The 15753-nt window shown below is 38.8% G+C and overlaps 1 protein-coding gene across 2 annotated transcripts in view; it reads right to left on the bottom strand.

Annotated features, from left to right (window-relative positions):
- Nucleotides 1-1257: 1257 nt before the first annotated feature.
- Nucleotides 1258-15753, bottom strand: part of sf3b1 (splicing factor 3b, subunit 1) — a 37509-nt gene continuing 23013 nt past the window's right edge. For both annotated transcript variants that reach the window (XM_072261616.1, XM_072261617.1), the window contains 12 exons: nt 15458-15728; nt 15129-15274; nt 13882-14028; nt 12285-12410; nt 7164-7385; nt 6756-6938; nt 6527-6638; nt 6318-6438; nt 5867-5998; nt 5297-5569; nt 3372-3588; nt 1258-2718 (listed from right to left, as the gene is read on the bottom strand). In XM_072261616.1, the coding sequence (XP_072117717.1) occupies nt 2560-2718; nt 3372-3588; nt 5297-5569; nt 5867-5998; nt 6318-6438; nt 6527-6638; nt 6756-6938; nt 7164-7385; nt 12285-12410; nt 13882-14028; nt 15129-15274; nt 15458-15728 (2109 nt within the window). In that variant the 3' untranslated portion in view covers nt 1258-2559. The remainder of the gene's footprint in view (nt 2719-3371; nt 3589-5296; nt 5570-5866; nt 5999-6317; nt 6439-6526; nt 6639-6755; nt 6939-7163; nt 7386-12284; nt 12411-13881; nt 14029-15128; nt 15275-15457; nt 15729-15753) is intronic.

The following is a 15753-nucleotide window of genomic DNA, read 5'->3' as shown; positions in this document are numbered from 1 at the left end:
GATAAGGGCCAAGAAATACACACCATAAAAAAAAAAGTCAAATGACGACAAGTCTTGAGTACCTATTGACATCATTGCCAGCACCACTCCAGCATCTGAGGGTCAATACTGGCCGTATGACTTTTTCCTCAGCAATAGGTAAGCCACATCTTGAACTTTCAATTAGAATTTCAAAATCTGACAACCTTTCATGCCTATATCTTATTTCTGCCTCAAATATCCAAAAGCAGCAGACTGCACCAAAAATACCATTACACATGAATTTCAATCAAAAATAAAAATCAAATCTTTACTACATTAAACAACCATTGGTGTTGAACAGTAATTACCATCACAACTGTAGTTATCTTCATTTGGACTTGAATGCAATCCAAAATGTTGACTGTCCATTCCCTCCATCGATGATCTATTGAATTCCTCCAACACCACATTTCAGCACAAGCAGTCTCGTTTCAATTACCATCTCAATCTAATGAGCAAGGACTATCAAAATTAGACCATGGAGCTCAACATTGGGCAAAAGCTCAACAGCACCATGTAGTTCAAGTTGATAAAAATAGCAACATTTGGGGCAGCATGATAGCAGAGCAGTTAGTGTAACACTATTACAGTGTCAGTAACCCCGTGTACAGAGGACAGTTTCAGGAACTTCATATGTACATTCTCCCTGGGACCACATGGATTTCCTTCAGGTGCTCGTTTCCTCTCACATTCCAAAGATGTACAGGTTAGCAGGTTAATTGCTCACGTGTAAAGGTAATTGGGGAAATTTAATAGTCCAACAAGTTAATGAAGATAATGTGTTCCTTAAACTTTTTTGAAAGCACCTTAAAAACAACTTGAGAAATATAGACTCGACTAATTTTTTTTAAAGAAACCACCTGTCAATACAAGAATGAAATCTAAGCTTCAATAAAGACAAATTCAAATGAATTGTGAACTGAATATTCATCATACTGCTGGTCATAAAATTGGGCAGCACAGACTCATTGAGCCGGAAAGGTCAGTTAACGTGCTGCATCTCCAAATAAATGATTTGGAGATACAGGATTATTCATAAAAAAACTTCACATGTCAAAACATTTTTAAAGATAGTAGAAAATTTGAATATTAGTTTATACCCCTTTAGAAATAAAAAGTAATGACTCAAGCACAAGTACATAACACTAGATTTATATTTTTTCAAAAAATCATTCTGACATTTTAAAGAAATCCTTTATAATGCTTGGTCTAATAATAAAGCACCAGGAGGCAACATAAAGAGAGACATATTTATTACAACACCAAGTGTACCTGCAAGTGACTTATTTAAAGAAAAGTACAAGCCTACCAGTTATAGAATATGAAATCATAGGTGAACCTGACCACATAACCAACAAGTGACATGTTTATTACGCTGTCTGGATTCATAAGTTTTCAAAATTAATTTCAGTCAAAATTCACAATGTCAGAGTGGAAGATAAAGCCAATCATACAACATTAATCCCAAAGTTCATACTGTTGTAGCTTTAATTTTAATGTGTTATAAATATTACTACAGAGAATGAAGATTATTTACAACATAAATTGGAGATTTAATGGCAGCAAAACACTGTCATAAACCCATCTCCATATACTTGGAAGAATCAAGCAATTCTTAAATGTCACTGTTAATGTTATTGAGTAAAACCTAGTAAAGAAATTTATCTCAAAATAGCTCATTTTGACTTTATGCTGAGTTTCTATTGTAGAAGCTACATGTTTTTCCACATTTTAGCTCTATGGATGAGCAATCATGGTACATATATTCATACTTTCATTAACAGTGACATGATCCTTCCATTCAAACTTTGTCTTGGATGCCTTGTTTGGGGATAAATGGGTGTCAGAAGCTGATTAATTCATTCAGCTTGTCAATTTAATGACCAATTGCTCACTTCATTCCTGGGATCGTAATCTGTCCTGATCAAGCAGTGACAGTTCATCTGCAAATAATAATCCCCAAAGGTATCCCTGAAGATCTTTGTCACAAACTATAGAAAAGATCATGCAAAGTGAATACTATATTTTAGCAAAAGTAGAAAAGGTACGTTCGGTCATGTAAAGGTAATTGGGGAAATTTAATAACCCTACAAGTTAATGAAGATAATGTGTTCCTTATTTGAAACTTTCTTAAAAGCACCTCAAAAATAACTTGAGAAATATAAAATGGACTTAGATTTTTGTTTATTTTTTTAAGAAACAACCTGTCAACACAAGGAATGAAATCTAAATCTCAATAAAGACAAATTCAAATGAATTGTGAATTGAATATTCATCATCCTGCTGGTCACAATATGATTTGGCTATTTAACAAGTAATGGGACTAAATTTACAGTCTTTAAATCCCATTTAAAAACAAAACAGTACTTCTAGCCCTACCCACTTACTACTTATACAATCTGTTCCAACAAGATGATCAATGTTTTTATTTCAGACTGTCATCACGTCACATCTGAAGCACAGCAAAAGTTTGGGTAACCAAGGGCAATTACAATGCAGCAAAATAGCAGACAAAGACAGTGTGAAGAATAACTTGCTTTACAAGATGTAGTCAAGTTCATAGCGGACATGTGTATTTTTTTCATCATTAAATATCCTTGGATAATGTGCAATTAGGGCATCCTGTGAACCGATGTAGATTGAGTTGTAGATCTTCCAGTAGACATCACGTACTTTTCTGGCAGGATGGAACAAGCCCTTTGAAAAAGGAAGAAAGGCAGAACTTTACTATGCTGCTGAAGACCAATGAGGACTTCAACATTGAGAAAATATTAAATGCTAACTCTTAAAATAAAACAGACACTGTTTAAAACCAAAAGGTTTTCGGAACGTGCTTTCCTCTGTTCAATAATTGAAACTTTAGTGAAAGGATTGAAGTGTTAAATCATTGCAATATTAAATCAGATTGGCGAAATGGATCATACAATCCAAGTGTGTTGCCGATTAACGTTCAGTTATGTGAAATTTTTCCCCTACACAAGGAAAGCACTGGGCCATATTGAAAGCCAGGAAAGCGCAACTTGAATTACTTTAACACCAACATTAGTATCTGATACTAATGAGGTTAGTAGAACGCATGCTTGCACTAAGGACAAATTGTTAACCTTAGCTGTTTTACTGTGAAAAGGTTGAACACCTTCCTAAGAGCAGGGGAAAATTCTTTTATCTTGGCCACTCTCGTGCACCCTTCTTGGTGACACTGGAGATGACATGCAAGGAAATTTCTACAAAAATATCAGGACAAAAAGACTTGCAACAATTAAAAGTCATTAGCTAGAAGTCCTGTGAAAAACAATGTTGCATCCAGATCAAATCTAATCCAAATACATGACGACAAAATTTTAACTTACCTGTAAGCAATATTGTAGCATTCTGCAAGGTCCTAATGCAACCCTTAGACCCTCCAATGCCCCCATTACTGCCTGGATAACATGTGGTGATGTTTCAAAAACATTGGGCCATACATAATTTAACAAGTGATTCAAAGCATCTTCACACCCAAATCCATATACCCCCAGGGACATGTGCTGCACAACTGCACTAGCTGTCTGTCTGTGAACCAGGTCTCTGGAGTAAAGACAAAACAAAATTACATATTAGTCCACTACTTATTTTTAAACTATATTTTATACCACAAAAAATCTTGTTCTCTGCCAATGCAAAATTCTTTAAAGTATATATTTCAAAGTTTTGAGACATAATTCATTGAAAACAGGTATTATACATTGCTACTGGTGATCCATTTTCCATTAATAATTTAGTTTATGAGTTTAGCAACAGCCAAGTGAAATACTCCAGTTGCCTTCCAGAAATGGCAAAGGAGCCTGCACCAGACTATAAATGGGTCAGCTTCTACAGGAAAATTTCTGGCAGAAGTAACATTACTTCATTTATGTGTGAACAACTTCAGTACTTCATTGCTTTTAGAGCACTCTGGTAGTAAAAAGGCTCTATATAAATATGTCACATTTCTACAATATTTATTTTCCTTTGAAAGCAAATATATAGAACGCAGTTTGGTACCTCTCAGATATTTAATAAACACAAAATTCTTTCCTTGTTGGGATGGACAGAAACGCTATGCTATCACTTCATGTTTCGTGCAAAATTATTTTACTTGCAACTCAGTGATTATTGGCGTATAGGACAACGAATCTACAGCAAGAGCATGATTCAGTTTCCCACAAAAGCGAATATTAATTTTTGCTTCAATGGAATGTTCACAGCTTGAATCTTTTCTTTACCCCATACCAACAGGCAACATGTGATAATTTAATGTTGAGTGAATGAGAAATACTGATCAGGATACTAAAGTCCTTCTCTTACTTTTCTTTCCAACAGTTTCATATCATCTAAAAGAGACACCCCATGAGTTTTGCTCTAAAGCCTCATAAGTCTGCCTTTTAACTGTATCTTTTTGATTTGGGTGAAGTCATGACTGTATAACCAGCTGACTCTGTAGAAGAGAATCACAACCAGCTTGCCAGAAAAAGACATTAGAATATGTAAGGTTTCATAATTAAAAGACTTGGTGACTTAAAATAAAAAGTAAACACGAAACTAAATTTGATTTTTCTATTCATAACCAAAACACAAAACAATAAAAAATATTGCCATGACTTGATCTTAAAATATGTTCCGTGCCCATCTGCAGTGTTGTCTGTTTACAGCTGCTGAGAGAGACCTCTGAGCTGGAATGCGCTAACAGGGGTGGCATGGCACAGCATTCTGGCTGGAGTTGGTGCCTACCCAACCCCTAGCATTTGCTTGGCAGAACAATGGACTCGGGGTCTGGACTATATACATGTATATCTTGCATGATTGTATTTTACTATATGCTATCTTGTATGTGTGAGGGCTAAACCTCAAGCCATGGTGTTGCTTGTTTACAGCTGCCAGTGAGAGGCAGTGGGGGGGGGGGGGGGGGAGAGAGAGAGGAATATGATGTGGCATCGGTGCTGCTGTCTCTGCACCCCCCACCCCACCCCCACAATATTTCCTTGACAGAAAACAATGGTCATCTGCAAATTCCAGTGGTTATGCATGGCCCGAGTTTGGTTTCTTTTATTGAGTGGTTGTATTTTTCTACCTTATACGTGCTATGTACGCTTTCTGCTGTGTGAGACTGTTGGTACTGTGTTTTGCACCTTGACCCTGGAGTTACTCTGTCTCGTTTGGCTGTATTCTTGAGTATTCATGTATTGAACTGAATTGGAAAAGAAACATTGGTCATTGGCTGTTATGATATCTGCTATCAGAATTCAACTGAACTCACCTGTCCATTAGAGCATCTTCAAGCAATGGTGTAACTGCATAAATATAATCTTTTCCCATTTCACCAATGTACTCAAATAAGAATGAGAGAGATTTAAGCACACCATTCTGCACATTCAACTCAGGAACTCTATACTCATTCATCAAAGCAGGAAGCACTGTGAACGGAGAGCATGTTTCTGCCACAATAGCAATAGCTACTGTGGTACAGACCCGGTTCTGACGTTCTTGAACCTTCAGATTATTCAAAAGCGTGGCCAGTACATCATGTGGACTGAAAGGAAAGTAAACAAGTGAAACATTTTAAAAGTGACTTTTTTATTGGACAAATAGTACTAGAAATTTAAACTGCATTTTTTTATTGTAGAGAAAACATTTCCTTTTAGAATGCAATAGGAATCTAATTCAGTTATTTAACATTAGGAAAGCAAAGATTTCCTCTGTGCAAGAGCACAGCAGTCTTACATCATTCAACTTAACACCTTTTACAGTTAAGTGAAAAATAAACATACCCTTTGCACAACACTGACAACCAATTCTACTGCTACTATAATTGCTTCACTGAACTTACCCAATAGCTTTTGCAATGTAGCCAAAGGTGTTTACTGTTGCTCTTCTGATAGCTTTTTTGTGTGCCTTTAAAAGTTCTAACAATTCAAAGCATATTCTCATCCATTCACGAGCAGATACATACTCTGCACCTCTGCATAAAGAACACACATTCAGAAACAAGTTGTAAATGCATCACTGTATAATTTTTGATCAGTATTAATATCAACCTCAAACCAGTTTTGACTCCAACTGCACCATTTTAAAATGCCAACTTTTCAAATAACAGCAAGTGCCCATTTCCTGGATTTTCCTCTATTTTCCCCAAATTTCTTTAAGGTTACCATATCTACCTTTCATTCTCATTTACTGCAAGTCATGTTTGATCAAGTACCAACTAAACTACAGTTTGCTACTTAAAAAATCATTCAATAAAACTAAAGAAAATAAAGTTTACTTAGTTGGCTAATTACCGATCTGCAATTCGCCCAACCAGGTCAATACAGTTCTCCTGAACCTTTTCATGCCTGTTTTTCAAAATTGGAGTAAGACGTGGAAGCAGATCCTTAATGGGTGGAGTCATTTTATGCATACCTGTAATATTAGAAAGGCAGAAATTTTCTTTAAGTATTTCTTCAGGTTAATTGAAAATAAGCATTCCAAATTTAGATAATGGACATACCTATAACATTTACAATAGCTTTCAGTGCTCCCAAAATACTCCCTAGTACTTCAGGGTACTCTTCACCCAGGTATTCATATAGCACAACACCCAAGTGGCCCATCAGTTTTTCCTAAAATACAAAAGGTATTAGCTCACATGGCCTGAACAAGAAACAGTAAATATATTTGAAACTAAATACAATGTAGTAGCTTTGAAAATCTAACACTGTCCTGAAAAGCACACATACCTCCTGACAGGTCTTCATAACCACCGCAATCCGAGAGATTAGGTCTGCAGCTTGCTGTCGCACTTTGGCGGATTTATTGTTTAGACGCCACAATACTGTGCCACAAATCTGTGGTAAATAGGGTTTTACACGCTTACCCAATGCGTTTACCACTGTACCAAAACCATTTAACATTACAGAATCCTATGGGGAAAAAAATCAACAATATTAGAGCAAATGTACAAAAGGAAACAATGTATCAAAACACTACATACAATTACTCAAAATAAAATTCACAGAGTGAATTTATGTCATTTTAACATTAGGGAAACTGAAATACCAAAGAACTCTGATGCAGCAGAAATTTAAAAGACAGTTAGCATTTTTACTTGAACTAGACAAAAGGTGAATCCAAACGTAAATACACACCTCAGTAGTCTGTTCCTGGAATGCATACAGAATGCCATCAATGAGCTGTTCTTCTAATTTATGATCAATATCTGCAGCTCCCAGATTACCCATGATCTTTTCAATGGTTTCCATCACCATTTTTCTGTATTGCTCAGCTTCATCTTTTAAATCATCAACTATTCTGGAGATTATTTCAGCTGCTCCAACCTTGTTTGCAAGTTCCACAGTGGTATCTACTAACTGTCAAGAACAGAAATACAGAAATGTTATTCACAAGTATGGAAAATTTGTTACCTTTAACATAGATGATAGCAAATAATTCTGAAAGGTTAGAAATCAGTACTGTCCTCTAAAATTGTGGTGTCTCAACAATGTATTAAGAATTGAACCTTGCTCTGCTACAACCGAACTGGGAGACAAGGATAGTCTCCATAATTGGAACAAATATTCTAATGTATAAATCAGATCAAAGGGACACAAAATTAAAAAACTTAAGTTCACCATGGAGAAAATGTGAGTATATTATAAATTTTAAGATTCAATTAACTAAAAAAGGCCAGGAACAAAACTATGGAAACACCACAAGCTACCAGCTCCCTTCCAAGTCACAATAGCCTGAATCAGAAATATGGCAGCAATTGCTTATTTTTGCTGGGATTAATTCAGAAAAAGTGAAGATGCTTTCACAAAAAATGCACTGTTCAAGTGGTGGCAATTGTTGAAGGACAAACAGAGATGGACAGTAAATACTGGTCTGATGAGCAATCCTCAAATCTCTAAAATGCATGAAATACAGGTGTCCCCCACTTTTCGAATGTTCGCTTTACGAAACCTCGCTGTTACTAAAGACCTACATTAGTTACCTGTTTTCGCGAACAGAAGGCGTTTTCACTGCTACAAAAAGCGCGCGCCCCGAGCAGCCAAGCTCCTCCCCCGGAACTGCATTCTAGCCGTCATTGCTAAAGCACGTGCCTGTGAGCAGCCGTTAGCAAGGTAAGTTCTAAGGTATCGGAAAGGCCTAAAAGAGCTCGTAAGGGTGTTACACTTAGTGTAAAACTAGATATAATTAAGCGTTTCGATCGTGGTGAACGAAGTAAGGACAAAGTGAGTTTGAGTTTGGCTTGTGGAAGTTGACGAAGATGATGTTGAAGAGGTTTTGGCATCCCATGACCAAGAACTGATAGATGAAGAGCTGATGCAATTGGAAGATGAAAGGATAACAATCGAAACCGAATGTTGTAGCGAAAGGACCGAAAGTGATGTCGTCCAGGAACTGAACGTGAAGCAATTGTGTGAGATTTTCGCTGCAATTATTGCAGAAAAGTACAACTTTAATTTTGAAAGGGTACGATGGTTTAGGGCATATTTGCAGGATGGTTTGAGTGCTTACAAAGAACTGTATGATAGAAAAATGCGCAAGGCTAAGCAGTCAAGCATACTGTCGTTTTTCAAGCCTTCCACATCAGCCACAGCAGACGACAAACCTCGACCTTCGACATCGAGGCAGGCAGACATAGAAGATGATGATCTGCCTGCCCTGATGGAAACAGACGATAAAGAGATGACACCCCAATGTCCCACCACCACAACCCCTTGGCTGCGGACCGATACACTGCCACGGAGAATGCAGTGGTAGTCGGGACGCACCCAACACATTTTTAAGAAAGAAGCCGAAATAAACATGCTAATAAATTAGGTGTCACCCAGCATGTAATTAATTAGCTTGTCTATTTCGGCTTTTTTCTTAAAGATGTGCTGGGTGTGTCCCGACTACCGCTGCATTCTCCACAGATCGATAGCGGTTCGCTGCCCGGAGGTTGGGGACCACTGCACCACCCCAACCTCCCGACAACTCAGCCTAACATACCATCACCATTCTCGATTCTGGTAACTGATACTACACTGTACATACATTATTTCTACTTCATATCGGCTGTGTATTTTTACGTGTTATTTGGTATGATTTGGCAGCTTCATAGCTTAAAGGTTACTTGAGAGAGTGTTTCTGCCGAGAGCGCTTGCGCTGTGTTTCTGCCGACGCCGCTTGCGTGAGATTTTCACTACGGAGAACAGCGCAGCAATGATTGTAGAAAAGTATTCCTACTTTATATAGGCTGTATATTTATATCATTCCTGCTTTTACTATATGTTACTGTTATTTTAGGTTTTATGTGTTATTTGGCATAATTTGGTAGGTTATTTTTTGGGTCTGCGAACGCTCACAAATTTTTCCCATATAAATAAATGGTAATTGCTTCTTCGCTTTACGACATTCCGGCTTACAAACCGTTTCATAGGAACGCTCTACCTTTGGATGGCGGGGGAAACCTGCAATAGCTTTGTTTCCTGAAGATATAAACTTGATGTTCTGTTCTCAGTGACACAATATCCTTTCAAAATATGGTTCATTTAAATTTTTGGTGGACTTCTTAAAATTGTATTGCTACTCTTAAGGATTTGTCCACAAGTACACACAGATCATAATGCTCTGAACCCATTGTTTCTTATTTTCCAGGTATTCCTTGACTTTTTCGCATTTGTTGACAAAACTTTAAAGCTTCACACTGATCAAAGTAGAAAACATATCAATTATATTCCTATTCATCAAGTTTACCAACTTGTTCCTTCACAGTATTTACTTCCCACCCACTTTGCTCCCTTTCAATATGATGGCAATAGTAAACTTAGCAATTGCATATTTGCTTCCAAAGACCAATTGATGAAATAAATAATGACCAACAATCCTGGCACTGGCTACGTTGAACCTCATTTTCCACCTTCAGCCACTATGACCTGAACTTAAATTTTAAACATCGTACCATATGAATTGCATGATAGCAGTTATTTGGTATGTTTGTCATTTGCTGTCAATGCCCATGTTTACTCTTGTCCATCCCGTAAAAATCCTTAACCCCACACAGAATTTACTTATCTGCAAAACTTACTCATTTTTACATCTGCACGTTTGGTCAGGTAGACCCATTGTTTCAGCTTGTTCCTGCCCCACTGAGCTCGTATCTCATACCTTGATTGTATGCAACAATCCTGGCGCTGGGTATATGGAGCCTCATTTCCCATCTTTAGCCACATTGAACATCTACTCTTTGTATCCATGCCTTTAACTTACACCCCCTGAACCCGCCCCCCCCCACCCCAAGTTCAATCCCTTCCTACCTATACCTGTGACATGTTACACGCTCCAGATCTTTTCAATGATTTCAGGCTCCCTCGGCCCCATCATCTTATTTTCACAATGGATGTCCAGTCCCTATACACCTCCATCCCCCACCAGTAAGGCCTCAAAGCTCTCCACTTCCTTCTTCCCCTCCACCACCACTCTCCTCCTCTAGCAGAACTTGTCCTCACTCTTGATAATTTCCCATTTGGCTCCTCCCACTTCCTTCAAACAAAAGGGGTAGCCATGGGCACTCCTGTGTGTCCCAGCTACGCGTACCTTTTTGTCAGCTATGTGGAACAAACTACTTTCCAAGCCTACACTCGTGTCTACCCCCCACCTTTCCTATGCTATATCGACGACTGCATTGGTGCTGCTTTCTGCACCCATGTGCAACTCATTAAGTTCGCCTCCAACTTCCACCCTGCCCTCAAATTTACCTGGTCCATTTCTGACACCTACCTCCCCTTTCTCAATCTCACTGTCGACTTCTGGAGACAGCTTATCTACTGATGTCTATTATCAACCCACTGACTCTCACAGCTACCTGGACTATACCTCATCCCACCCTGTTACTTGTAAAAGTGCCATCCCCTTCTCTCAGTTCCTCTGTCTCTGCTGCATCTGCTCTCAGCATGAAGCTTTTCATTCCAGAATGAGGGAAATGCTCTACTTTTTCAAAGAAAGGAGCTTCCGTATTCCGCCATCAATGCTGCCCTCAACCGCATCTCTTCCATTTCACGCACCTCTACTCTTACCCCTTCCTCCCGCCACCCTACCAGGGATAGGGTTCTTCTTGTCCTTGCCTACCACCCCACCATTCTCTGCATCCAGCATTTAATTCTCAGGAACTTCAGCCATCTCCAACGGGATCCCACCACCAAGCACATCTTTTCCTCCACACTTCTTGCAGGGATTGCTCCCTACTTGACTCCCTTTTCCATTCATCCCTTCCTACTGATCTCCCTCCTGGCACTTATGCTTGCGAGTGGAACAAGTGCTCACCTGCCCCACCACCACCTCGCTCACTACTATTCAGGGCCCCAAACAGTCCTTCCAGGTGAGGCCACAATCTGTTAGGGTCATATACTGCATCTGGTGCACCCAGTGTGGCCTCCTGTATAGCAGTGAGACCTGACGAAGATTGGGAAACCACTTCACCAAGCACCTATGCTCTGTCTGCCAGGAGATGCAGGATATCCCAGTAGCCAACCATTTTAATTCTACTTCCCATTCCCATTCTGATATGTCAATCCATGGCCTCCTCTACTGTCGCAATGAGGTCACACTCAGGTTGGAGGAACACCACTATATATTCTGTCCGGGTAACCTCCAATTTGATGGCATGAACATCGATTTCTCAAGTTTCTGCTAATGCCGCCCCCCCACTGCCTCTTCAACATTACCCATCTCTTTTTCCCTTCATCTCCTTGCCTGCCTCCCTCTGGTGGCTCCTCCCCATTTTTCTTTCTTCCATGGCCTTCTGCCCTCTCCTTTCACACTCCCCCTGCTTCAGACATGTAATCTCATTCAACAATCAACTTCCCAGGTTTTTACTTCATTCCTCCCCCTCCCAGTTTCACCTATCACCTTTCTCTCTCCTCTCCCCCCACCTTTTAAATCTATTCATCTTTTTTCTACAGGCCTGCCAAAGGGTTCCGGCCCGAAACGTCGACTGTACTTTTGTCCCCCTATAGATGCTGCCTGGACTGCTGAGTTCCTTCAGCATTGTGTGGGTGTTGCTAGGATTTCCAGTGCCTGCGGATTTTCTCTTGTTTGCTAGTTCATCTGTGTTTTTCTAGTGTACCTTTTTCCTTATCTCTATGTATTATATCTTTCCCTCTGGAGTACCTGCACTAACTTTTATATCATGCCTTTCTTCATCAGTGGTCTCAGTACATTTAAATCTGGTATATGTTATCCTAAACTCTACTGAATACCTGCAACAAAACAAACTATTTTACCTGTCTGTAGTTTCTCCTGTCCAAAGCCATTCGATGCTGCCAGAAGTGCTTGAAAAATGGAGGAAGGATTTCTGTTTTGATGTAATTGGCTTCCACACCATCCGTTCCACAACATTGCTTTACCACCTACATATAGCAGGTACAATTAATTACTCAAAGCTGTGATTAATTTCCCATTAGTTAAACTCCCATCACAAACTTAAACTCCCTTCACAATGAATAGAATAAATAATCAGAGGTTAGCTCATGCATAAAACATGTTCTTGGTTTGCAAACTATTTATAATAACAAAACCCCTTAACTACATTTTCAGCACTACATTAGTAGAGCATATTGGGAGGAAGTGCAGCACCTGAAGTTAAGAATGCTGAAACACAATATTTTAAAAACAACAGCAAAGCGTTACCTTTAAGCTTTACAACTATGTATTTTAGATCCTAATACCAGAGATTGATTGGTAGATCATATACACCGACTTAAAAGAACTAAAGACTCAAAATTATAGTATCAATAAACCATTTTACCTGAAGCACGTACTCTTAGAGAACATTACAGCACAGTACAGGCCCTTCAGCTCATGATGTTGTGCTGACTTTTAACGCACTCTGAAATCAATCTAACTTTTTCCTTCTACTTAACTCTCCATTTTTCCATCATCCATATGCCAATTAAAAATTCTCTTCAAGTCCCTTAAGTATCTGTTTCTACCACCACCCTGGCAATGCATTCCACACACCTAACCAGTGAGTAAAAGAAAAAAACTACTTGATATTCCCCCCCACTAGCTTAAAGTTATGCCTTGTATTAGCCATTTCCACACTGGGGGGGAATCTTTGGCCATACATTCAACCATGCCGCTCATTATCCGGTATAGCTCTATCAAGTCATCTCTCATCCTTCTCCTTTTCAAAGAAAAAGCATCCTCTTAAGACATGTTCTCCAATCCAAACAGCAACCTGGTAAGCCTCTGTTGCAACTCATCTCCTCTGAAGTTTCCACAACCAGAACTGAGCACTACATTCCAAATGTGGTCCAGCCAGGGTTTTCTAAAGCTGCAACATTACTTTGCAACTCTTGTATTCAATCCCCCGACTAATAAAGGCTAACATACCCTATGCCTAAGCAACCCCATCAACTTGCAGGGTTTCAGGGCATTAAAATTATTCCAACTTGATACCCATTAAAACATCAAAGGAATGATGCAGCATTCTGAGGTCATTCATTTTATCATATGCACCACATCTTTTGCCCTTTAATTCACCCTGAAACTATTTGATGTGAATCATTCCATGTGAAGTGTTACTATCGACTCTGTTGCACACTTCAGATTGGAATTAGCTTATTACCGTCATATGTACTAGGGTACAGTGAAAGGTTGCCTTACAGACATACTGTTTAAATAAATCATATTATTTCCACCTTTCCTTTAACGCCTCATTTACTAATCCAATTATTCAGAATTTTTTCAAAAACTACACACCCCCGATGACTAACAAAGGATAACATCAACCAGCAAAAATTTAAGACAGTAAGCAATATTTAGTCATGCTTAAAGTTATTAAGTACTAGAATATCATCATAATGGTTACAAACTTGCCTTAAGTACAATTTTTTTCATTTCTTCATCAGGAGACTGAAACTCACGGATAAGGATCAACATCACTTCTCGTGTATAGTAGTTTGCATATTCAGCATCCATAAGTGGAATCAAGTAACCAATAGCCTTTAAAAAGGCAGCCAAACCCTGGAACAGACAATATCAATATTAGGTGCTAGAAGTTCAATATTAAAACATTTAAACAACCACATTCATTTAAAAATAGCAAAATGTTGGTTGGGACTAGGATGCTCCACTAAACAGTAGAATGTTAAAAAATAATGCACACTGCAAAAGTCAAATGAATTTACATTTTAAAGGTGAAATATATGAAAACATCAACAAATTCCAATAGCTGAATCATCAAAACATTGAGATGTACTGAGTTACCTGGTTCTTGTTGGAAAATTACAAAAATAAGTGGGAAGAACACTAAAGAAATTTCAAACCTGTTGATTAATTTTTTAAAAAAAATCTTTCTCTGTCCAGATTAAAATTACTACTATCTTGCAACATTTTTTACATCATGCAAAGAAATTCAGATCCAAAAAAAACATTAAAATAGTGAACCACTAAGTTCTTTCATATTTGTTGGTTCCTTAAAGTTGTCATAGCTGGGTGAGGTAATGGAGATAAGCTCCTACTACCCAGAAGTGCTCCCAACGTGTCTCAGATAACCTCTGACAACCAAGCCCAACATGTCTCAGATAACCAAGCCCAGCTCCTGTTCTTCACATGTAGCTTAGCTACTAAGACTGGCAGAACCATTTCTACTGACAGAAGGGAAAAGGCGGGTTACTAGTGCCCTAAAACCAGTTACTTTAGGCCTCGTCAGCTGTGGTTGGCAGCTCATCTAGAAGAGGAAAACTCTGATCACAAACTTCCACTGCCTTACAGCTATACCCACCCACGGGGAAGGCTTCAGGAGTAAACCCCGAGGAAAAATCTGGAGTGGGAGTCCCTAAGGCAGTCCTACGTTAAGTTCAATGCTGACTGGTAACCGCTGCTACACTGCTGGTGTCAAACTGTATTGGTCTCTACTTTTACTTTGGATTTGTCAGCTGTGTGGAGATGGCATAACTTGCTCTACATATCAGACTGCCCTGGCTTACGTATCCCAGAGACCGGTATGATGCAACCTCAACCAACAGAGGGCTTCACTCACTATTTGTTGTAATATGTAATGTTATCACATCTGCTCACTGACTATAGTCAAACCAGCAAACAATATACAATATTATGCTTACTTTGCCTCTATGCTGTCGAATACCTTTCCACAATGGTTTCAGAACAGAGTCAAATGACTCGATGCCATATGGAGTTGCAGCTTCAGCCAAGGCAGCAATAGCCAGAGCACTGATAGTTCGTACTTTCTGCTGCTCATCAACCAGACCTATGGGGCAAGATATTTCATTTGATCAATTTATGCAATCATTGAACTTCAGATATAACAAACTACAGTCACCATTTAAAACTAAAAATCTATGTAAAACCTCAGTGAATTTCTCAGTTGGTTAATTACTGAATGGGATGAACACATTAACATCAGAAAACCATTTACTCCGTTAGTACATACCATGTTCAATAATCTCAACCAAGCTCCTCAAATGAGGCAAGATGGCACAACCCATAAGGATGGCAATCTGCTGCACAATTTTGATTCCTGTATGTCGAGCCTGCCATGATTTTTTACTCTTGCATACAGCTTTGAGGAAAGGCAACAATGATGGAATACCCAAGGCTGAAGCAACAACAGCAAAGGCTCTAGCTGTTGTGTTTCTTACATATTCATCCATGTTATCAATATCAGGACGCATAGTAGAAATCATGGTGGCAAGACCCGCAGCCTAATAAAAAAAAACAACAAACTGT

Source organism: Mobula birostris, chromosome 6 (genome assembly GCF_030028105.1).
Source record: "Mobula birostris isolate sMobBir1 chromosome 6, sMobBir1.hap1, whole genome shotgun sequence".
NCBI classification, from domain to species: Eukaryota; Metazoa; Chordata; class Chondrichthyes; order Myliobatiformes; family Myliobatidae; genus Mobula; species Mobula birostris.
Note: the sequence above shows the minus strand (reverse complement) of the source record. Positions and strands in the feature narration are given on the sequence as shown.